General features: G+C 47.7%; 1 protein-coding gene across 2 annotated transcripts in view; it reads left to right on the top strand.

Annotated features, from left to right (window-relative positions):
• GPBP1L1 (GC-rich promoter binding protein 1 like 1) overlaps positions 1-23,757 on the top strand; it is a 602,443-nt gene that overhangs the window by 182,904 nt on the left and 395,782 nt on the right. For both annotated transcript variants that reach the window (XM_069642387.1, XM_069642388.1), the window contains exon 6: positions 1,649-1,721. In XM_069642387.1, coding sequence (XP_069498488.1) covers positions 1,649-1,721 — 73 coding nt within the window. The remainder of the gene's footprint in view (positions 1-1,648; positions 1,722-23,757) is intronic.

Raw genomic sequence — 23,757 nt, 5'->3', positions numbered from 1 at the left:
ACTCACTCACGTCTAGAAGGCTCCCTCAGGGCAGAAAAATACAAACAGAGGGACCTCGACGCGTGAGGGATTGTGGGTACAACGCACGTCACTATAGGGATAGTGTTACAGACACGCCTTGTCGACGTCCCCTTTTCGACTACGAAAAACAAAATGCAATACTCCGCAGTGACCACTGGATGTCGGACCTATGCACAGCATGTGAATCTAAGCAGATACAACCATCAGAAATGCTTTTACGGTAAGTAATGCATTGTCATATTTGAAGTATATTTTTTGTTATGATCGCTCCCTTCTAAAGAAGGCTTCAACTGACTGTTAAATAAATTAATAATTGTTTAATCAAGAAACCTTCTGTATAAGTGTTTATTTGAATAACTGTCATTGTGAAACGGTCACACCTTACAGCTCACATTGACCCCTCTTGAGATGGGCTTGACTGCTCAGTCACTCGACGAACTTGTGTAGTACGTGCTTATACCAAAGGTTGGTATATTAATTATTGCCAAGAGGACCATGCTGGTGCAGTCTCCCACAAGTTACTGCATACAATCTTTCCTACCACGTCCTTTGTGTCTCATCGCCCCACCTGTCTATGGTATTCCAGGGATTGCACCCAGGTCCGCACCAAACACAATGCCGAAAATTGCCTCAATCCCCAGCCAGTCTATTGCAATATTATCCTTCCCTGCGCAGAGTTGTATAGGTTAGAGAGAATAATGTCCCTTGGCTTCTATGCAGAGGCCGCACTAACCGTATAGATCACAACAAATTCCTTATTGGATTCTCCGGCTTGCAAGAACTCCTGCCTGTCGCGTCTGCTTTGCTTATGTAATTGGTGCTTAGTTGATCCTCTAGTCTGACCATGGGGGTTTCGTTTTCCTCAATCAACATGAAGAAAGACAGAATTGCAGAAGAGAGACTCCTAGTTGGTAGAATGTAGCAATAGAGTTCCCCGCAGTGTTGCAGCACGCAAGCTGCCCCATATCCTTTGATTACTCAGCGTCCTGCTTTAGATTTCAGCTCCCACGCTGTTACTGATCACTTGGACCACACAACATATAGCTCTGCAGCTGAAACACTGTACCTATTGACCGTGTACAATTGAGAGCCCTAGCCACGTAGACCTGGCGGCAGTAAAGCTCCCTGTTGCAGACCACTCGGAGATCGCAGTCTCGGACACTGGTTATTCAATAAAATTCAGCAAATCCAGGGAGAAGTTTTGCTGGTATGAACGTCCAGCGCCACACCCTTTGCAAAGTCGGTGCGCTGAAAGCCTGCAGTCTTACAGTTCCTTAAATTTCCCAGTGCAACTTTTTGTGGATCTCCGCGTCTTGCCAATGTAATTCCTTGGGTTCAGTGCCACATTCTGGAGCCAAAAGATAATATTCCTGCGTTGTAGATGATACCGGCCTCTCTCAAGGGCGAAAGTGGAGGTGAGGCTTGTATTCATGTCTTCAGGCTGCAGCGGCCATCTTGGAATGATAGCCACTAGCTTTGTAAAACGTTTGTAAACAGTCAGTTTCATTTTTTTAATGCCTGCATATTTTGCAAATATAATTTCAAGGTCTGTATCATTAATTGCACGCATCAAAATGGTCTTGACTTCTTCCATGCTGTTAACATATGTACTTTGTTTTTTTTTCAGCCATCTTTAAATCCAGAGGCCGGAAGACCAAATAATTATAACAAACCTGTAGGGACCCCGTCTGGAGTTTGGGGTATGTCATGCAACCTTTATGGGAATTTGTTTTTTCAATGGGTCTGTTGGTCATTATGCACTGGTGTGCAAAATTAATGGAAGGTGAATGACATGCTGATTCATCAAGCAATAGCCATAGACTTTCTGCTTAGCCAAGTTAGAAATTATGGTTGAATACTGACGCATGTTCCTGTTGGTGCAAGTAGGGGATGCAATGTTATTCTGCTAACGCTTGTAGTGTCTGCACAAACATGCTGGCCTATCCATCAACAACCAAGTCACTCTGTGTTAATGGGTGTTAGATTAATGCAATGGGTATTTTTGTTTGGCAGAATTGCATGCAGTACCCTCTGGGACCACCACATACAATTAGGACTACAGGTGTAAGCAAAAACCAACCTTTGGTATAAGTCTGTACTACGCAGTTTGTGGTGTCGAGCTGAGCATCCAGGCTTATCTCAAGAGGGAATGTGAGCAGTACAAGAGTTGCACAGAGGTCTTACAATCACAGTGATTCAAGTAGACACTTACACTCAAGGTTTCTTGGTAAAACACTTATTTATACAATCATTTAGAAAACATTCACTAGGAGGCAACTTAATATTCTACACAAACGCACCAATATCCAACCAATAAGTTTCGGAACAAATTGGGCTCCCCGAAATATGAGCAAAATGGCATTTCGGTTACTTCCAATGGGAGTAAAAAGGCACAAGTTAGCAGAATAGATCAGATACTTTCTTAGGCAGTGCAAATAGTTTGTTTACTAGAGGACTCGCTTTAGTTCAATAGGCTTTGGCCAAAGTCAATGGACTAGTGTCTTGGACAGGAAAGAGCAGTTCTTGAAGTAAACTGTAAAGTCTTTGCCAAAGTTCTCAGAAGTAATTTGTATGAAAAAGAATCTTATGTTGGATCACAATCTGATTAGGCCTGCAACTTGGGAAAGTTCCACAAACTTTCACCGCAAGAGAGGCGTTCTCTCAATCGGATTGGCACAGTACCTTAATATGAAGAAAAAGATGCAGCTGAAGACGTTGGTTCCTGGCAGTTCCTGCAGATCTCACTGAGCCTCAGTCGTGGGGGCAAGTGGGGGACTCCTGCACTGCACAGGATCGTTGGAAAACGCGGACAAAATGGAATCACTTCAGTTCGAGTAGCTGTAATTCAAGCACACAAGCTGGTGTGCTTCACGCTGGTTAATCTTAACCAGCTCTGAGAATGGTATCCAGGTGGCTTACGAGTTGGTTAGTCCCACCAACTCAAAGGAAGAAGTTTTCCTTGAAGGGGCTTCTCTGTCGAGATGAACTTGGCAATTCGTACCTGCAGCAGGGCTTCACAGGGCAAACAAACAGTCCAGGAGTTGCAGCAGCCGTCCTCTTCCAACTCATCTTAGGTTCTTTCATTCCAGTTGTCAACTCTGCTTTCCAGTCCATAGACTCGCCTTTTTAAACAGTTTTCTCCCATTCATTCCAGCCTAGCAGCCACTCACCCAGCAGGGTGGCTCTCCTTGCCGGACAGTCAGCCTGCCAATCACACCAGAGTGCATTTGGGTCTCCTAGAAGACTAAGCACAGGGAGTTTTGGGCACCTCCCTCACTTCCTGTCCACCCCAGACACTCAGACGCCAAGGGCGGACTTCATTCCTCAAGCCCACCAAAGGCATAGAAACAAAGGGACCATACCTGGTTTGGCACGCAGAGACTAACACTAGAAGGACCTTGCCAAAAAGAAATGGCGAAAAAAGACGACCGGGACCTGTTTAAACAAAGGGGCTTAAGGCGCCATCTTGAAAAAACATGGCTCCCGTGATTTTTAGCTACTGGTGTACGCGGTCGGGAAAAATCATGGTAGCTCATTGTAAAACCACTGCCACCAGCCATTTCGACTGAAAAGGGTAGCATTTGACTGCTACATGAGTTTCTGGACACGGGATACTAGGTAACCCCTCCACCCCTCCAGCACTCTATAGGAAGAGTGTGTGCTGGGTCTAGGAATTTAAAGACTAGTAAAGTCAATTTAACCTTGCATTCTCTGGGGAAACAGTAGTTTATCCCAAAGAAGGTATTTAAAACTTGGGGAAGTCTAAAAAGATTTCCCTGTGTCACTGCACTGAGGGTGCTGTGTAGCACACATGAAAAGATGCCTATGGAGTTATCTTAAAAACCCATACTCAAAGAACACAACAGTAAAAACGTACATCCAAATACATGAAAGAGTGGGGAAAAAAGGCTTGCTCTTTACAGGTAAAAATAATGAAGCCCTCAAAATCCAGCAAAGTTGCTGGGAGTCTCTAAGGTGAAGGGAATTAGCACATTTCTGAGAATTCTCCCTAACAGTTGTCAATATGCAGGACTTTCATATTGTTTTGGTATATTTGCAGCCCACAGTCATTAATATATAATACCAATCACCCTGATGAATAAAAAAAATCAATTAATTGAATGGCCTTTTCAACAAAAGGGATATTTGCTTTCATTCCTTATGTACTAGCTATATTAGTCCTGTGACTTTGATAAGTACATTAGTCAATCAGATCTTAAACAAAATGTACTGTGACATGTCCAGAGCAATCCCTTTTATAAGGCCCCCTTCTCTTGTCACCCTGATGTCTGTAAAATTCATATTTTCTCTAAGATGGATATCTAGAATCTGGCCTGGTGGACTAATTTTCAGAGGCCAGCCCAACTCTGGTGAACTGGGGAAGCTCAGAGTTGTGGCAAAACCTGTTCAAGGTAGCAATGGAGAGCAGTCCAGGCTTAGTCTGTGTGTTAGTGGGGTCAGGGGTCCTCAATGAGTACAATCAGTATAATACTCGATAATTAAATTTAGTCAGTTGTAAAAATAGTTATTTATTGATAGTGGGTACGGCTATCCTACAGTACTCTAGAAAGCAAATATATACAATCTGAATTAGGTTCACTAAATATACATCAAATAGATTAACCAGGAATGGCAGCGGAGTGATGCAGTAAAATGATGGCAACCAGTCACAAACACAACAGCCTAACTTTAGAAGTCCAAACCCTAAAATGAGTGGGGGACCTTGTGCTTAAGTGTGACGTTCCAACACAGTGCTTCTCACAGGTATGAGTTCTCTTAACAAGTATGCAATGGGCTTGTGGTGAGAAGTTTCTAAATTATTAAAAGTTCAATAACCATTTACCAGAACATATGCACGTTTCATCCCTTCTTCCAGACCCAAGGCTAACCAGGGGGCAGACACCCGAGTCTGTCGGTGAAGACATGCCCAATCCATTGATGCAGACCTCTTGCGGACACATCACAGGATGGCGGAAGGAATGTTCCAGTGTCGAACACCATTTGCAGGCGATAACGGGCATCCTTCCAGTCACGTCGACAGAAGCCGATACAGGCCAGGTTCCCTTGAAGTGGGGAAGTGCAAATTCGTGGAGGTGTTCAGATGGATTTCTAGAATCCGGCCTGGTGGACCGAATTTAGGAGTCCACCCTAGTAATCGTAAACGTGGGAACTTAAAGATCTTCCCCCATCAAGCTAAACGTGGAGTGCATTCGAAGCAATTCTTGGGAGTGAGTCTGGTCAGGGGTCCACAATGAGCCCACACAGTGAAGCACACTAACTCAGTTTTATACAGGAATGTATAAAAAGACAAATATTCTAGGTAGCGCAAAAAAAAAATAACTTATCACGCAATAATCAATTAACTTTTCTGAGGCTTGTGGATCTGCTTAGAATCACATGATTTACATAGGCTGACAACTAGTGGTAGGTGCAGAGTATTGCATGACTTGTTTTCGAAGTTCGGAAAGGGACATCAACTGGGCGTGGTTGCAATACTATCCCTAGTATGACGTGCACTGTGCCCATGGTCCATCACCCGTCGAAATGCCTCAGATTGTGCCATCATGGTCTGTTGCTATTATGCAGAGTTCGCAGCTTTCGCTACTTTGATATAAATGGAAAAATAATTATACTTCTCGTGTTCTTGACGGCCGCTACTCAGTTTTTCGACACGCATTTTCATCTGCCATCGACTGAAGGCTTAAACAGATTCTTCAACTTCTCAACGAGTTGTCGCAGCCTACATAGGGCTTTCGCCGTGCAGTAGGGAGAGTGGGGAGATCAACATTTACACACTGGTCTAAAAGAATGCTTCTTCTCACTTTCTCCTTTACCTACATTTGTCTGGCTGCCATTGTATTTACATTTCAATATGGAAAAGACTTCATTTGAATGGTGTCCTTTTTGTAATAAAAAACGTCTGTGGAAAGACTCCAGTGTATAACCCCTGTCTTCCCCGTAACCGTTCTTTACAGCATTGTCATGGAAGATATTTCGGCCCAAGACACCCAAAGAGATGCACCAAACTGTGGGCAGCCTTCGCTATGCAGGCCGAATCCGGTACACCTGCTGGCATTATTGCATCAGGATGAGGACCAAAGCAGCTACAGCTGTGTCGCATGCTGAAGACATCCAAAAGGAGTCACTCTTGCGTGTCAGTCCCAAGCCATTGAAGGCAGGGTCAGTGCTCTGTTTTGAGGACACCTGGCGACGGGCCGACATGAACACTCGGCAACTCTGTGACTGAAGATACGTCAATCTTCTGAGTCAATGCGTCCGACGCCTGCTGCGCTACCGCACTAACCAGCGCATGGCAGCACACAAGAACTGGTGCAGTGCTTAACTCCAAGACAGAACAGGTTTCATGTTTGCCGAACCAGCCATTCAAAAAAACTAAACCTATGAAATACAGGCAAAGCACATAGAAACATCTCTGGAACACCCCAGAGATACTGTACGTGCGCAGCAGTTGCAAGAGTTGCAGTAACACCATCTACACACAGCCCCAGAGAACATTTGGGCTACCTCTCCTCTATCTCTAGAGAAAGAGACAAGCTGTTGACCCAGAGGCTTTTGTGCTCACTTTTGCAGAAACTCCCAAGGCACATTTTCAGGAGACTATGGACAAGGCTTCCTACTGTGTAACCTTTATGGAGCGCTACCCTGTTATCCGCAGAAGACATTACATTTAGAGCAAGGGGGTCTATTACCTAAATCTCCTAGTTTATACACATATCCCACATCACAATCTCATACTGTCATTGATGTAACGCACCAGTCACAACTTTACTTATTTCCTGATGATCATCATGATGATCAAGGGGATGATGACAAAGTGATCTGGTATGATGTTCTTAGTGATCCTACCTACTACGAGCCAGATGACCCAGACCTCACTCTATTATAGTCTCCTGATGCCCATCATGAACCTGGCACGGCATCCCCTCTTGACCAGCTGTTCAGTGATTAGGCTGCTGGCCACGTGACCAGGCCCTGCAACTCTGCTGCTACTCCAGCTGCCTATTTAATCCATCCTCCTTCAGCGTTCTCATCACTGGTGTCCTCGGCAAAGGAGGTGGTGCATGTTTGTGCCTGGTCAGGCCTGATGGCACAAACGGCCTGACCGGCTGTCTTGCATTTCAGCTACAAACGAATTGCTGCTACTCTCCAAAAGACATTGCCATGTGTCTACACCCTTTACAACCTATCCCCACTCTGTAGGGTTCGAATGGCCAAGTACCCTGGGCAGCCCTGGCAAGCTTCCCTAGAAGACCTCATCAAAAATGCCCTTGCCCCCATCCAACATTCACGGACCACATGCACACGCCCTCTCATATTGATCAATACTTTATCAACAGTGTCTCAGGCTGCAGTGTTCGCTGACCTATTGTACAACCTTGATGCCCTGTTCAATACTGAAACATGGTTTAAGCCATCCTTACCACGTTTTCAACGTTCACCTACCCCAAGGCATTCCACATGCCGACCGGTCTGGAAGAGTGGCAATCATCGACAGGAGTGATTGGCTATGCTCCATCATCCCGTCACAGAATGAGGTAATTTGAATCAGCCTGCTGGTGCAGTCTGTCGCGCACGGAATCGATCACCTTCCATCTCATCTACAGACCACCTCAAATGAGTGACTCTTTCATTGCAGACATCTCCACCTTGCTCTGCCAAATTAGCATGTTCAAATAATGTCTTACTCTGTAATGTTAACGTCCCTGAGTCACAGGCTGATGACCAGACTCGAAGCACGCTTGCACTGACCGCTTCCATGTGCCTAAAGCAAATTGTGCTCTTCACCACACACAACGAAGGCAACATCCTCGACTTATTCTATTCTTCACATCCCCCTGCATCACTTGTGCAGACCCTATCCCACTTGACTGGTCTGACAAAGCTGCCATCCCAGCCACCCACTTGAGTACGGCTCACAAAGGTCAAGCTAAATGCCTCCTGCCCAACGCTGCTCATTCAGAACCTTCCAGGTCAATAGCTAGAAGCAAAGTTTGCAGACTTCGCCCCCACTGGGAATGACTCGGGCCTCCGGGAATTATTCAGCAACTCTATGAAACTGGTTAAAAACCATCCACCCCATTGTACACCCCTGATATAGCCTCCAACTAACACTCAGAGCCCTAGAGAAACAGTGGCACAAAAACCCAACCTCAAATCTCTGCGCGCAGACCGTAGGATTCTGATTGCTGAGGCCAAAGCCAAAAGTGTTTGTGCCATTATTAAGACTCTCCATAGTATCTTTTTAGTTGCATCCTCTGACAACTTTTGGCACATGCTGCCTATTGAACCTTGGGGCTCCCCTTTTAACTTTCTCTGGGTAACTTTGTGAGAACTACAGTTCCCAAGGATAGAAAGTATATTTAAACCTCTCTAAACTTAATTTAGGTGAGAACTCCCCTCCCCCCTTTGTGTGGAGTACTGGAGAGATGCAATGTACCTCCATTTAACTAATATTTCTGTTACAGGGAAAAGCTTACCTTTAATGGCTGGTGGCAGTGAATCTTTTTACTAATCCGTTGCACCTTTACCGCAGGCTGTTTCCACAGCCCCGGTAAAGGCACCCATGGGCGCTCATTTTACTAAAATGGCCCCTGTCTACTTTTTTGCAATTTCAGTGCTCCTGGTCCTCATTCCTTTCCCTGACCTCCAGGGCGGGGACATTCCATTGCGTCAATTCTATCTTCGGCGGGAGACCTCAGTCAAGCCCGATCCTCTCCAATGTGTCTGTGAAGGCAGGAAGCGATGGAGGAGTCCACACTGGACAACCCTTTGTGTGCCAGCCTGACTGCGACAATTCAGTTAAAACTGGAAGGCTGGCTGCCAACACCCCAAGTTTGAATGTTGCATGTCGGTTTGATTGGCTGGGTTCCTGGATAAAAGTTCGATCCTTGAAGCTGTAGAGGTAGTCGACCACTGGAGCTGAAACCGAAGAGGAAGTTGATGGCCGTTGCGATTTCCAGTGACAGGAGAGCCTGCTGTGTAACCAAAGCCTCCTATTATCCTTCCTTCTAATGGACCTGGGGATCCAGAAAAGGTTGCGGGTCTCCAATAACCCAATGCTTCGAGCCATTGTGCGGTACATGGTCTTACGAATCGAGATGAATGAAACTCTGGTGGCATCCTGATGGACCTCTAGGGACTTGAATAGAGTCGGAAAAGTCCCCTTATCAGAGTGCTCAACCTTGCAAGTGACGAGTATCCGACGAGCGATGTCAAGTCGTCTTCTAGCTCCTGAAAAGGGCGCAAAATCTAGAGCTGCATCGAGCTGCAAATAAACTCTTGCCTGGAACCTTCTCAGTTGCTCCTTGCTGAGAAATCCCTTTCCAAGGTCCTGTCTTCCATCTCCATAACGAAGAGCTGGATTGCTGGGTTTTTGGCTGCTGATTCTGATGTCGTCTTGCTGCAACTCTTCTGTGCTGAGGAACAGTTGGCTGGAGCATTTGCTTACCTTAATCCTTTGTGATTTCTGTAAAGCTTTTGGGGTGTTTTCTGTGATTGGGAAGCCTCTCGTCCAGTTCACCCAGGCACACTGCTGCAATCCTCCTATCATGTCTTATTTTAAGTCCCTGGACCCTAACTTACATTAAAGTGAACTACTTACTTGTTTGAACAGGCTTCCACAGTAACTCTGGCATTTGCCTGCAACTGAACCCGATCTCACTCTGCCTCCGAGACCACTAAGGTCACTCTTCTACCTCTGAGTGAACGCAGGCAATAGAGTAGGGAAGGACTAGACACGAAAGGATTCTGTTTTGAAAAGTATAATGCATGCTTAAGTGCTTACTTGTGAAAGAGTTGGTTGGTGAGCCGTATAAAGGTTCTTACTAATTTACCCCAAAAGTAATGCTGTGGCTTCACTTTACTATTCCTGTTGGGATATAAATCTGAGTGCCCCAATTGGGTCTTGCTTCCCCAGACTGTTGGCCTGTGTACAAAACGTCTGCCCTGGGTTATACTTACCTTTTAAGTTGCTGATGGCTCCTTTCAAAAGTATATATGTCATAAGTGGATTTATCTCAGTCTGTGGTCCAATGATCTGAAAAGCAACTGTAATAGTATATTACAACATTTAGGTTTTACCTGCCTAGAATAGCTTTGTGCCATTCTTAGTGCTTGGGTATATGTGACGCTGGAAATGCATTGGAGGGACAGGGCCTCCCTGTCCTAGTCCTGTAGTCCTTTGTCAATTGTGTTCTATATTGTTTTCTGCCAGGAGTCCATATGGGACTCCTGGCAGTGATGCTCTTCCGGTTTTTGGTTTGTGTACAGACCCATAGGATACCCTTATGGCACCCATTCGTGGGGGTACAACCCTGTGCCCCTAGTGTATGTTTTTGGGCACCTGTGTGTGGCCCACAGAGCAGGGTATGAGTTGGTGGCAGCTCTATGCTGAATTTGACAGGTGCTCAGAGTGTCCTCCATTTTGGGATACCCAGGCCCTGCCATTGGAATTAGTTGATTCCTGATAGGAAACAAGATGGCCCCTGTGCCCTCTTGCTTTCTATTGCCTGTTACCTTGTTTTCCCAAAGTCCTGGGAAGCCCTGACTCTGTCCCTTCCTCCTAACTGGCTTTTGCGTGGAAGTTCCATATATGGTGTTGTTGTGAAGTCCAGGTGTGGCTGGCTGGAGCCTTCCCAGTGACTGTATGTTGTGGGTACACCATGTGGGTGAGACCTGGGTGAATGGAGTGTGCCACAAATACGCATGCTGTGTTGTGGATGTCTAGTATCTGGTGTTTGACACAATGACTGAGACAGCCCAGCCCGAAACTGGTATGAATGGAGTGTTGAATGGCTGGGTACTTGTCCCAATGCACATACATTGTTGTGAGGGTCTGGAGAGAAGTGAATGGCCTGAATGCACTATGCACCTGATTGAATGCCTGCAGGCATGCCCTTCTGACCGATTGGTTGCCTGAGTGTGACCCAGCAGAATGAATGGGAGATCAACTAGTATATCTGGGGGCCTCTCACTGCTAGAATTCGTGTTCAGAAGCTGAAGAGAAACTGAAGCTTAACCTTGAAGCCCTGCTGGAAGAGAAGTCTTGATGCTGCTCTACTTCATCAATCTGAAAGCTGCTGTGTCTCCAAGGACTGACTGAGGGGACCTGGTAAGGCACCCTCTTCCCGAGCTACGAAAGACCATCGTGCACCAGCTGATCTTTGCCAAAACTCCCTGGTAGACAGACCTATGATAGGCTGCCAACCGGAGACTGGGACCGCCGCGGAATCACAAGAAGAGCCCGGACACTGTTGTCGATCATCATCATCATCATCATCATCATCGACGACCGCCGTCGCCAACCGGAGCCGCCATGTTCCCTTTGCCTAAGTAACATTTCATCCAAGGACGCTCTCGCCTGCACTGTCGACCACTTTGTTCCGCCGGAGAAAGTCGAGCGCGCCGAGTAGCATCCGCCGGTGGGTTTCTCGCCACCTGGCGACCGTAGAGACGCCGGAGGACTCGACGCCCTTGCTGGGCCACAGTTCTTCACAATCTCTTTGCTGTCCTGAACTATCGTCATCCAGGTGTCCTGCACGCCTCTTCCTTGCCGGACGCCAAAGGTCCGTCGTCGCCGAGCACCGCTAGGAATGAAGCTGCCGCCTCGCCGTCATAGTTCACCCCTTCTTCCTTGTGGGATTGCGACGATCCGTGGCTCCTGCCTTTTAAAGGGAGCCGCTCAAGAAGGATCCGTCGACGACCCGACGACAAACTCTGCTATTCCAGGTACATTGGGGTTGTAGAACTATTTTAGAAGGAAATAAGACTCTTGAACAATATATGGACTAGGCACGTTCGATATATCTTTATTTACATGTTGCCCAGCTGTGTGTGGGGGGGGGATCTCCACACAGAATTGTGCCTAGTTGGTAGGGGTCAATATTCTGCCAATTGTTGTAACCAACTGCTTTCCTCCTATATCTATTGTTGGGTTACTTTTATTCCTTGATCTGTGTGACATTTGACCAGATTATAGTTGATGCACTTTAATGAGATCTGATAATTGTGGTACCACTTTAGAACTGTATATATTTTGCCATTGTAGATTTTCTGAGCACAAAGTGAGTTATTGGGATAGTGTACATAACCTTGAATATTGTTTATATAAAGACTGTATTTTAACTAATAGTGTGTGGACATTCCTTTGTGGAGGCTTGGGGACTACACTGTACTTAAGAACCAGCCTGCATCACCTCCTGAGAAGCTAGGCCTTGATTGCTCGTCCATTTTTACCTTATAGAGAATCTTGGGCGGGGTCCTCTGTGCCTCTCCTCTACCATACAGAGAGAAGTAGTACAGACCTCCCCCTCCAGTCTTTACAGTATAGCTGAACTTGGTCTGCCTCGTGCAATCCAAAATTTGTGTAAAGAGTTCTTGCTTAACCTAGTCTGTGTTTCACTTATCAGAAAAGCAACTGTAATTATATATTACACCAAAAGGTCTTACTCACCTAGTATAACTGTCATCATAAAATTAGTTACAGGTATATACTGTTCCTTGAATCTGTGTTCCACTATTCAGAAAAGTACTGTGGTACGAGGATTGGTTGATTGTGATTTCTTTTAGTGTCACGGCATAACTGACAGCGTCTACTACCCTTGTATTACTGAATGTAATATAAAAGTAACTAATGGTTTTTACTCCCCATGAATAGGTTTGGCCTGGGTCCAAAATACCTTCAGCTATCCCTCCGCAAATACCTCCCCTCTCGAGCTCTTCGATCCTCTACCGCTAACTCCCTCAGGGGCAGTCGTTTTTCAAAGAAGCGAGCTGGGGGGTAGATCTGTCTTTGGCGGGAGCATCCCGCTGGAACAGCCTCCCGGCCTCTCTAAAACTTGAGGAGGACCATCTCCAGTTCCGGAAGCCTCAAGACTTTCCTCTTTGCTTCTGCCTTTGCTCCCCCTCTCCCTTGCTGATCTGCATAATCCTGGCAGTGTGCACCTGGCCACCCTCTGTCCCCTGGGCTCAGGTACCTGCTCACCTTGCTACCATTTCTGTACTGCCTCCTGGCCACCCCTTGCACTGGGGACTATATCTGTACCCATACAGTCCCCAAATCCCCCCTTTTTCTTTCATGCACTTATCCAACTTACCCAGTTCTGCTGGCGTAAGCACAGCACTTGCCACGTGTTGGCTGCATTACCCCCATTTATTTCTCCATTATCTATTTGTTTTTATTATTGATCTGTTCTCCCCTCTGCTCTGCACTTCCCACTCTCCCCCTTCCATGCACTTTTCCCCTTTCCCTTTCCCAGGCACTTTCAGGTTCTCAATGTCACGGGGCCTAGTAAGATCGTTGTTCTATTATTCTCCCCTGTTTCCCCTCCCTTGCCTTGTCGCGCTCTGAAACACCTGTGTACGAGCGTGTTACAAATAAAATATGCTATCATAGTAAATATGTATGACGAGGTTTGACTTCCCTAGAAATACTGTTGGGTATTCTGAAGAAGGTTTTATGCTTTGGTCTGCATATCTTAAAGCATTGCAGTGTTTTTATAAATGTTGGACTCTACAACCAATACTTACCCCAAGACTTAAATTGGCCTACTTGTATTTATAATAAAACATTATTGTGCCTAATGCTTCTGGTTGTAAGTGTTTCTATTGAATAACTTGGCATACTACAGGTTCTATGTACTTTCCTACAGCCCTCTCTCCCTCCTAAGATGAACATGGCTGCTCTGTCTATGGTAACTGTTAGGTAAAGATTGGTGCAGTCACAGTGTGACACCAGGGACTCTTCTATGGCACAATATTATCAGATGTGTAGTCTAAATCTCCCACCGGTGTGCGATCAATCTCTCGGAGACCGGGTGTGCTGCAACTGACTCGTCAGTGCTTCAGACTGCAGAAAGGACATCAGTGTTCCTAATATAGAAGAGTCCTTGGCGTCGGGTTCAGCCTGTTAAAATGACACGACGGCTCTATAACGACAACCATGTTTAATCAACCTCTAGTGACATTGAATATCAAGGTTTGATAAGCGGCCCGACGCCCAAGGAAGAAATGGAAGTGTTATGACATTGTTTCCCCATACTCTGGGTACCTGATTGTTATACACCACACTGTGCTTATGGTCTTGATGAAAGCTCAGAAAAAAAATAGTTGGTGGAATCTGATGCAAGACACAGCTCTCCTTTCGAGCTAGAAACACCAATGTGTTGACCGGTTTTTGGGAAATAAGTTGATATTTACTTGTATTGAGTGTTATCATGCTGACACGGATACTAACCCCACACCTGTATTGGGAATTTGTATCCCTGGTTGACTAGATTCTTGAATTGGGTCCTGGGTACCGCGTTTGTTACAGCATATTTGTGCTATATTTTGCATGTAATTATGCTTTATATGTGAAAGTATCTTTACATATGTCTTTGGGATGGAAATATGAATACATATTTTTTTTTACTTCTATATAGCTTCCTTGACCATATGTTGTGTTGAATCCTACAACTTTGTGAATGCAGTACCCTCTGGGAACACTACAAACTATGACTACAGGTATAGGCAACCCAACCTTTGGGATAGGCTTGTACTACAGTTTCAATAGCGTATTGAGCAGCCAGGCTTATCTCAAGAGGAGAAATGTGAGCTGTAGTGGAGTTACTCAAATATTCACAATTACAGGTATTCAAATAAACTCTTAGACTTAAGGTTTCTTGCATAAACAATTAATAATTTATCAGTCAGTTATTAAGCCGCCTTCAGAAGGGAGCAATAGAATAGTAACACACAAATATACTTCAATACTGTACACTTTGAGTTTCTGAATCAGACCAGGCCCTTTTGGGATGTTAATGTTAAAGGATATTTATACCACGCAGTGTCACCACTGGAGTTGTTCCCTGGCGGCTCTGAAAGAGGGAAGGGGGGTGAGTTAGTGGGAGTAAGGTGGAAAAGTGCAAGAGAGCAGTGATGTGCTGTTGGCAGCCTCAGCCCGGTGGGTCCGTTGGCTGGGCTTGGGGTGCTTTACGGTCGGTAGTCAACGTGTATTGTTGTGCGAATCTGTGTGGGTTGTCTTGTTGCAGTGTTTAAGTTTGTGCGGATTGCTGTGCTGTAGTTTTGTGGTTGTTTGGTTAGAGTTTGAGAGGTGTATGCAGAGGGGTGAAGTTGTTAGTGGATCGGTTAATTGCCATTGTGTCTTTGCAATTATGTCTAGGTGTGGTGCTTGCTATCATTCACCATTCCATCTGAGTGGCAATTGCTAATCTTCAATATCCTATCTAGATGGGATGCAGGCTAAAGTTAAGCATTTCATCTAAGTGTGGCACATGCTAACATTCACCTTTCTATCTAGGTGTGACGCAGGCTACAGTTGAACATTCCATCGAAGTCCATTTAAGTGTGGCACATGCTAGCATTCGTAATTCTATCTAGATGTGACGCATGCCAAAGTTAGGATTTCCATCCAAGTCTGGCACACAGCAACATGTGCATTTCTATCTGGGTGCGACACAGCTAAAGTTGAGAATTCCATCCAAGTGTGGCACATGCTAACATTCACATTTCCCTCTAGATGTGACGCTGGCCAATCATCAGTTCTATCTAGGTGCGGCACTAGACAACATGGGCAAGTAAATAAGTGTTATGCAATGCAACATTTACAGTCCAGCCATGAATAGATTTGGGCTGGTGGTCACAAATCTCTCTAAGTATGCATGATCTAAGTCTATGGCAGTCTACGTTATCAAAAGGTAAGGAAGAGTGGCAGGCTTTCTGGAGTAGAGTAATTGCTCTACACCCCACCCATGCCACACTTACAGTTTTGTTGGTGTCTGTTGACTTCATTGGCTTCCCCTGCGGACATCCGCAGGCACGTCTTGGAGCTACCAATGTAGGAGCCGGCCTTTGCCTTGGGGCCCTTAGCCGCAGGGGCTGCTGCGCTGAGGGCTGCCTTGGGAGGGTCAGTTAAGACCAGATAAATCCGCCTATGGGAGGGGGAGGGCGTGCTGGGCGGCGGAAGGGAGATTCAAGGCCAGGAAGTGGTCGCTGGGGCGCTAGGGCACATGGGGGCTGGGGATCGTATTTTTCCAACAAATTGCCCAAAATGGAGTCGCTACGGGGCTGCTGCACTTACCTGCTCCTAGGATTCTATCTAAAGAGGTGCAGGGGTACAACACCAGGCCATGAGGACAATATAGGTGGCCTATTGGGATGGGCTGGGAGGCGGGAGCTGGCTGCGGGGAGAAAGCGAGGACACAGTGCACGAAGGGGCTAGGGGGGCTAAAACAGCAGAAATGGGCATTAATAGCAAGGCCAGGGGGCAAGGGCCAGATCACTCAACTGCTAGCGCCAGGACCTAACGGGCACAACCTACCCCCACATGTGACTTCAGTAACAAGGGTGCTGGGGACATTAATACTTTACTGTTGGCATTCAGAATAATCTTTAAAAGTTGTTAAAAGGCAAAGGGTATTAGAACACAAGATACCACAAATATTCCAAAGCTCTGCAGATACTTTGAGTTCACTAGAAGAGTCATTCAATTCAAGAGGCTAAGCCAAAGTCAATGGGCAAAAGTCATGGATAGGCTACAGCAATTCTGGTAAGTAATGGAAAAGTCTTTGCACAAGTTCCTAGGAGTCTTTGATGAAGAATCAAATGCAGGGCCACAAGCTGATTAGACTTTTGAGTTGTGGTAGTTAGAAGCACTTGTACAGTAAGAGGTAAGTTCTCTTAGACTTATCTTGGTAAAGAAGAAAAGATGCAGCTGATGACTTCAGTTCCAGTGCAGCTCTGCAGAGCTCGCTGTTCCTGTGCCTCAGTCGTGGGGACAAGAGGGAGGATGTCAGGACTCCTGCACTTGCACTGTCAAAACTGGCAACCTTTACTTTTAGTGGCTGTTTGGCGTTTTTGCTCCTTGCGGTACAGCAAATAGCAATACGTGCGGTTCCTGGCTGTCAAGGTGGACTGTCCTTGCTTCTGGGGTCCCGCACTGTGCTGAGGGAGCTCAGGCTTGGTCAGTTTTGCTTCGTGGGAGTCCGAAGGAGCTTCCAAAAGCTATAGGCAAGCTTAACAGTAACGCACACAATCTGGTGTCCCGCTCCCTGGCTATACGGTTTCCTGCAGCACTCTGAGGAAATTCAACCAGCTCCGAGATGGGTGTCCTGGTGGCTTGCTTTGGAGTTGATTGGTCCCACCAACTCAAAGGGAGAAGTCGTCCTTGCAAGGGCTACTCTGTCGATGCTAACTTGGCAAGTTTCCCGGTGAAGCCCTGCAACAGGGCTTCACCGGGAAAACCAACGGTCCAGGAGTTGCAGCAGGCGTCCTCTTCAAGTTTTTCATTGGTTCCTTTGTTCAGTGGTCGACTCCACCTTCCGGGCCTAAAGACTTGCCTTGTATTCAGTTCTCTCCCATTCATTCCATCCTAGCTGTCAATCACCCAGCAGGGTGGCTGTCCTTGCCAGACAGCCACACAGCCAATCACCACAGAGTGCATTTGGGTCTCCTAGGAGACTAAGCACAGGGGGTTTTGGGCACCTCCCTCACTTCCTGCCTACCCCAGACACTGGGGCCAGAGGCGGGTTTCTCTCAGAAATCCTGCCAAAGGTGAAATGAAAGACCAAAACTGGTTTGGTGCGCAGAGAAACTCTAGAAGGCCCTTTCTACAAAGACCTGGTGAAAAAAGACGGGGCACAGTTTTAGCAAAGATGGCTGGACGCCATTTTGAAAAAGATGGCTCCCGCGGTTACTCTACCAGAGCTGCAAACGGTCGCAGTAAATATAAACCAAGGTAGTTCAAAACCAAACCACTGTCACCAGCCAGTCAATTGAGGAAAGGGTAACACAAACATTTTTACATGAGCATTTGGACGCAGGGGGATACTAAGTAACCCCTCCAGCACTCTATTGTAAGAGAGGGTGTGCCGGGTCTAGCAAGTACAATGCTAAGTAAAGTCAATCTTACTTTACTGCTCTGGGAAACAGTAGGTATTTAAACCTTGGGAAATCTGGAGACTTCCCAGTGACCCAATTTTTAAAAATGCCTATGGAATTTGTTAGACTCCATAACAAAAAAGAAACAGTGTATAAAATCACATTAAAATACATTAGAGAGTGGGGGAAAAGGGTCCCACTCTCTCTAGGTGTAAAAATAAAGTCCTCAAAATCCTGCAAAGTTGTTGGGGATCTCTAAGGTGGAGGGAATTAGCATATTTTTTGAATCCTCCCAAACACCTTACCTGTCCTGGTTTGGTGTGAAAGGGCGCGGTAGCTGCGGCTCAACCCTTGTTTCGAGGGGATTGTGTCCTCAGACGTATTCCACATCTTTGACAGTGATTACCACAGATGTGCTGCTTCGGCAAACTTTTTCGGCATAGGCGTCGTGCGTCGATGAGGTCGATACGCTCCCTAGAGGACCTCCTCCGACGGTCGATGTCACCAGATGTTATATGTAGGATGCACGACGCCCGTAGCCTGTTTGTTTTTTTCCACCAACGTGTTCGCTTCGGAATCTAGGCGCGCCTCGGTTCTCCTGTTGAATTGGTTCTTCTATCGTTGTTTGAGAATATGCCTTCGTCTTCTGCTACCCCGAAGTCGGGCTTCAAGAAGCGTCGGGACTGTGGTTCCAAGATGTCCCTTACGGACCCACGCAACGTTGCCTCTGGTGCTTCGGCGAGAGCCACGCCACCGATGACTGCGATGAATGGCAGTCTTTGACGTCGAAGGCCTTGCGTGAGCAGAAGTTGTTGTCGGTAGGTAGGGTTTCCAAACCCCGTAAGTTGTAATCCACTAGACTTTCGACTGACGATTCGAGGGGCGACTTTCCGCGTCGGCGTAAGTTGAGGGGGGTATTCTAGGAGTGGGTCCCGCCAATCCTCTGCCTCTTCGAGGCATTCGCGGAAGCGCTGTCACCGGTTGCCTTCCTCGTCGGTGGCTTGTCCCACAACCACTTGTCGCCAGCCGAATGGGATGAATTCCGCTGGCAGATGATGGTGATTTTCCAATCGCATTGCACCATTCCGTCAGCGCCTTAGAGAGAAGCCGGCAAGGAACGCGCTATAGCCACCGCTCTCACACCTTCGTGCTCGGGCGGTCGGTGCGATCATCGTGAATCATTGCGGTCCCGATCGGACATGGATGATCGCCACCGTGCCCGCTCCAGGTTCCGGTCCTCGACGCTGTCGAGACCATTGGAACCTGTGAGGCCTTCGAAGAAGGCATCGACGCCATTGATGCCATGTCCGTCGGGACTTGCTCCGGCTCTGAGAAAGTCGTCGACGCCATCTGCGCCGAGGCCATCGAAGGACACACTCGGGGCTCCGGCCTCGAAACCGTTGTCGAAGTCGTCGGCGCCTTGGTCCACGTCAACGCCTCTTCCATTGAAGCCCTCGATGCCTTTTGAGGAAAATTTGCCGGCGGTGTCCCGGAGAGCTGTGGAAGACCCGAGAAAGGCGCTCAGCAAGTCTGTGCGGCCTATGTTTGACCCATACTGTTCCTCCTCCCAGCGTGGACTTGTTCCAACCTTTGGAATACATTTCAGAGGTGGAGGAAGGGTCTGAAGAAGAGGTTGTGCCTCCGGACGTTCCTGATGACGTGTTGTCTGGTCATAGCCAACTGGAAGACCTTCATCAATCTTTGACACCAGTGGTCTTGATAGCTCCCCGGAGGTTGAGTTTGGCAGGCGTGAGCCTGGTACACATGCTGACTCCTCGTACAGGCGCCTCATGTCAAGGGTGACGGAGTATCTGGGATGGTCTGCTCCACCTGTGGATTTTCTGCAGGATGACCTGACAGATATATTGGACCAAGGTCCAACCACTGACCCGTTGCCATTTTATATGGCCTTATTAAGAAGGGTGGCAGCGGCTTGGACTGCTCCAGAGAGTCTCCCGGCAGTGAATAAGTTGTTGCTGAAAAAATACTGGCCAGCCAGTGGTGACCTCTGCTATTTGTCTACACACCCTACTCCGGAGAGTTTGGTGATGCAGGCGGCTACGGCCCCAGCAAAGCAGGCTGCCCACCCTACGATCCCTCCTGATGGGGACGACAAGCGCTTTGATTGTTGGGCGAAGAAGGTATTTTCTTCTGGGGGTATGGCATAAAGGCAGCCAACTCTGTTTGTGTCCTTGCAGGATTCACGCACACTCTGTGGAATTGTCGTTGCTGGCTGAACATATTCCCAAAGGGGAGGAACGGGATGGTTTTCTTGCCCTCGTTCAGGATGGCAAGGATGCCATGTGTGAAACCGTTCAGTCCGGTCTGGACGTGACAGACTGCGTCAGCCAGTCCATGGTGGCGAGCACCGTGATGCGCAGATTTGCGTAGTTGCGGAAGTCAGGTTTGCTCCTGATGTACAGTCCCGGCTTCTCAACATGCCTTTTGATGGTGTCCTCATTTTTGGCAGCAAGGCGGACGAGAGCCTTGAGAGGTTGCAGACCTCCAAAGTTGCAGCAAAGCCCTTGAGCGCTTCAGTACATCAACCTCTGCCTTTTCATCCAAGGGGACAGCAATGGAGGGGAGGTTCCTTTCGATACTACTACTCCTCCTTTGGTAGATCGAGGGGAGCTACCAGTCAAAGGGTCCACCGTAGGGGTACTAGAGGTCGAAAGCAAGGTGCTCGAGGTGCCAAAGCTGCTCAGGCATTTGCCTCCTTGCCCTCGGGCACTTCTGCAGCCGCTTCTGCTCAGTCATGAGGCCATGGTTCGCCGGCTGGGGGAAGGCTGGCGCAGCATCTTGTAGAATGGCGTGCCATTACTTCAGATGTGTGGGTTCTGGAGATCATAGCCCACGGCTACTGTCTTCCTTTCCGGCAGAGGCCTCACGACAATCCACCGGGGAAGCTCTTTGAAGCGTCCGGATCCGCTCCTTGCGCAGGAAATTCTATCCCTGCTAGAGAAAGGTGCCATAGAACTGGTACCTGTAGCGGAGAGGAACAAGGGATGGTATATATTTTTTGATCCCGAAAAAAGACAGAGGTTTGAGACCCATCATCAACTTGCGTGGTTTGAACAAGCTCCTCAGGAAGGACAAGTTCAAGATGTTAACTCTTTCTCATGTCCTCCAGGCCCTTCAACCTCAGGATTGGTTGGTGTCTCTCGACCTCAAGGAGGCTTACTTTCATGTGCCGATTCATCCCAAGCACAGGAAGTACCTGAGGTTCGCGGCTGGCGACTCGCATTTTCATTTTCGCATCCTGCCGTTCCCATTGACCGCTGCCCTGAGGGTCTTCACCAAGCTGATGGTGGTGGATGCAGCGCATCTCAAGAAAGGGGGGGGGGAGATTAACGTCTACCCCTACCTGGACGATTGGTTGATCAGGGCATGCTCTCCCGAGCAAGTCCTGGATTATCTGTACGTCACCTGCCACTCCCTTCACAAGCTGGGCTTCTCCCTCAACTTAAAGAAGTCTCATGTGACACCTACCCAGCGGCTCCAGTACATCAGAGCAGTGCTAGATACATCCCTGGGGCAGTGTTGGTGTCCCCAGGTGAGGTCTCATCACATTCTGCAGATGGTGGACAAATTTCAACGTGCCCAGTCTTCGGGCGGTCGAGTTCTTGAGATTGCTCGGCCTCATGGCATCCTGCATTTTACTGGCCAGGCTGCGGATGAGATCTCTGCAGTGGGCGCTCAAGATGCAGTGGTCACAGTTCTCCGGCAGGATGTCGGATCCCGTTCAGATTCTGCCCTCGGTCGTCCAGGACCTTCTTTGGTGGGCCGTCGAAGGAAATCTGTTAAAAGGGGCTCATTTTAGGCAACCGTGGCCAGAGTTGACGATCGTGACGGACTCATTCCTCACGGGTTGGAAAGCTCATGCCGACGAGCTGACAGCCAGCAGTCGTTGGTCTCCGTCAGAGTCCAGACTCCACATCAATCTGCTGGAGGCTGTCGGGTTATCCCTGATGGCTTTTCTGCCATCTGTGCGGGGGAAGAATGTCCTGATTATGACGGTCAGTACAGTCGCCATGCACTACTGTGCAGGGAGGCGATGCAGCTCTGGTTCTGGGCCATCCAGCAGGAAATTTAGATTGCTGCAGTTCATCTGGCCGGAGATGAAAACGTGGCGGCGGATGCTCTGAGCAGGCAGAGCACGGTCTCTCACGAGTGGGAGCTGGCTCCGGAAGTTCTTTTGGAGATCTTCACCCTCTGGGGAACCCCACAAGTGGAACTCTTCGCCACTAGTGTCAACCGCAAGTGAGAGATTCTGCTCGCAGGAATTTCCTCCAAGAGGCGCCTTAGGGGACGCGTTTGTAGTGGAGTGGTCTTTCCCACTGCTGTACGCGTTCCCTCCAGTCCCCGTCATTCCGCAGGTGTTGCGTAGGTTCGGTTCCCGGATGATCCTCATTGCTCCGGCATGGGCCAGGAGAGCGTGGTACCCAGACCTTGTAGACCTTTCCATCTGCCCTTCACGTCGTCTTCCCTACCGAGACTACCTGCTCTCACGGGAGAGGGTGTCGAGTTCTCCATCCAGAAGTCATGTCTCGCAGCCTTCATGCTTGGTATCTGAAAGGCTGAGATATAAGGATTGGGACCTCCCTGAAGACGTGATGGCGGTGTTGCTATCGACCAGAAGGCCCGCAACGAAATCCCTGTGCCGTTGGAGAAAGTTCTGCGACTGGTGCAGGGTACAGAATGTGGATCCTTTCCAATGTTCCGTTGCTTTGGTTTTGTCTTTTGCTTTCTTTAGCCCACAAGGGCCTGCTGGTGGCGCTGTCCATATTTATGCGCTCGTTTGAGGAATATGCTTATTTTAAAATCCCTTTTGATATCTCAGTTCCTGAAAGGGCTAACTCGTGTGTTTCCACCGTTGCCTTTCCAGGTGCCGGGATGGGATTTGAATTTCGTTTTAAAGTTCCTAATGGGAGCTCCGTTTGTACCCTTACATTTTTGTCCATTGAGGCTGTTGTCCTTTAAAACTGTATTTTTAGTTGCGGTTACTTCCGCACGCAGAGTGAGTGAGTTGCAGGCACTTTCCGCCAAACCATATTCACTGTGTTCCATAAGGACAGGGTTGTCCTTAGGGAGCGGCCTTCCTTTCTTCCAAAGGTTGTCGGAATTCCATCTGAGCCAGAAGGTAATTCTTCCGGCATTCTATCCTCCTCCACATCTTGGTAAGGAAGTGGAGAGGCTCCATAGGTTGAACCCTAGGAGAGCTTTGAGTTTCTATCTCTCACGGATGTCCCGGTCAGAGTGGACGATAAGCTCTTTATTTATTACGCTGGAAGGCGTTTAGGTCAGGCTGTTTCCAAGCAGACCTTGTCTAGATGGATCATTTTGACGATCTGAGTGTTATCGTTTGGCCGGAAAGGACCCTCCAGTAGGAGGGGTATGGCTGCTTCCACTGCACTACAGAGGGGTGTTCGGATTCGCAATATTTGCAAAGCAGCCAGATGGGTCCCTGTCCATACTTTTGTGAAACATTATTCCCTGGACTCTACCCATGGGCAAGATTTGGCCTTTGGTAAGGCAGTCCTCTATTCTGCACTTTGATTGGGCATTCTAAAAAATTCTAAGTTCTTTTCCCACCTTCTTACGTTGGTACTGCTTTGGGAGTCTGTCAAAGATGTGGAATACGTTGGAGGACACAATCCCCTTGAAGAACAAGTTACTTTCTTACCTGGTAACGTTCTTTCAATGGGATGTTCCTCCGACGTATTCAACATCGTACCCTCCCTACCTGCCCCTCTACAGAATTTCTTATGCGATTGCAGCTTCAATTTCCGCAAGGCTTTCTGTAGTAATACTGGCAGGAGATTGGTGCCACACGTTCTG

Source organism: Ambystoma mexicanum, chromosome 1q, assembly GCF_040938575.1.
Source record: "Ambystoma mexicanum isolate Mex_15411 chromosome 1q, UKY_AmexF1_1, whole genome shotgun sequence".
Taxonomy (NCBI): Eukaryota; Metazoa; Chordata; class Amphibia; order Caudata; family Ambystomatidae; genus Ambystoma; species Ambystoma mexicanum.
This window is presented reverse-complemented; position numbering and strand designations above follow the sequence as displayed.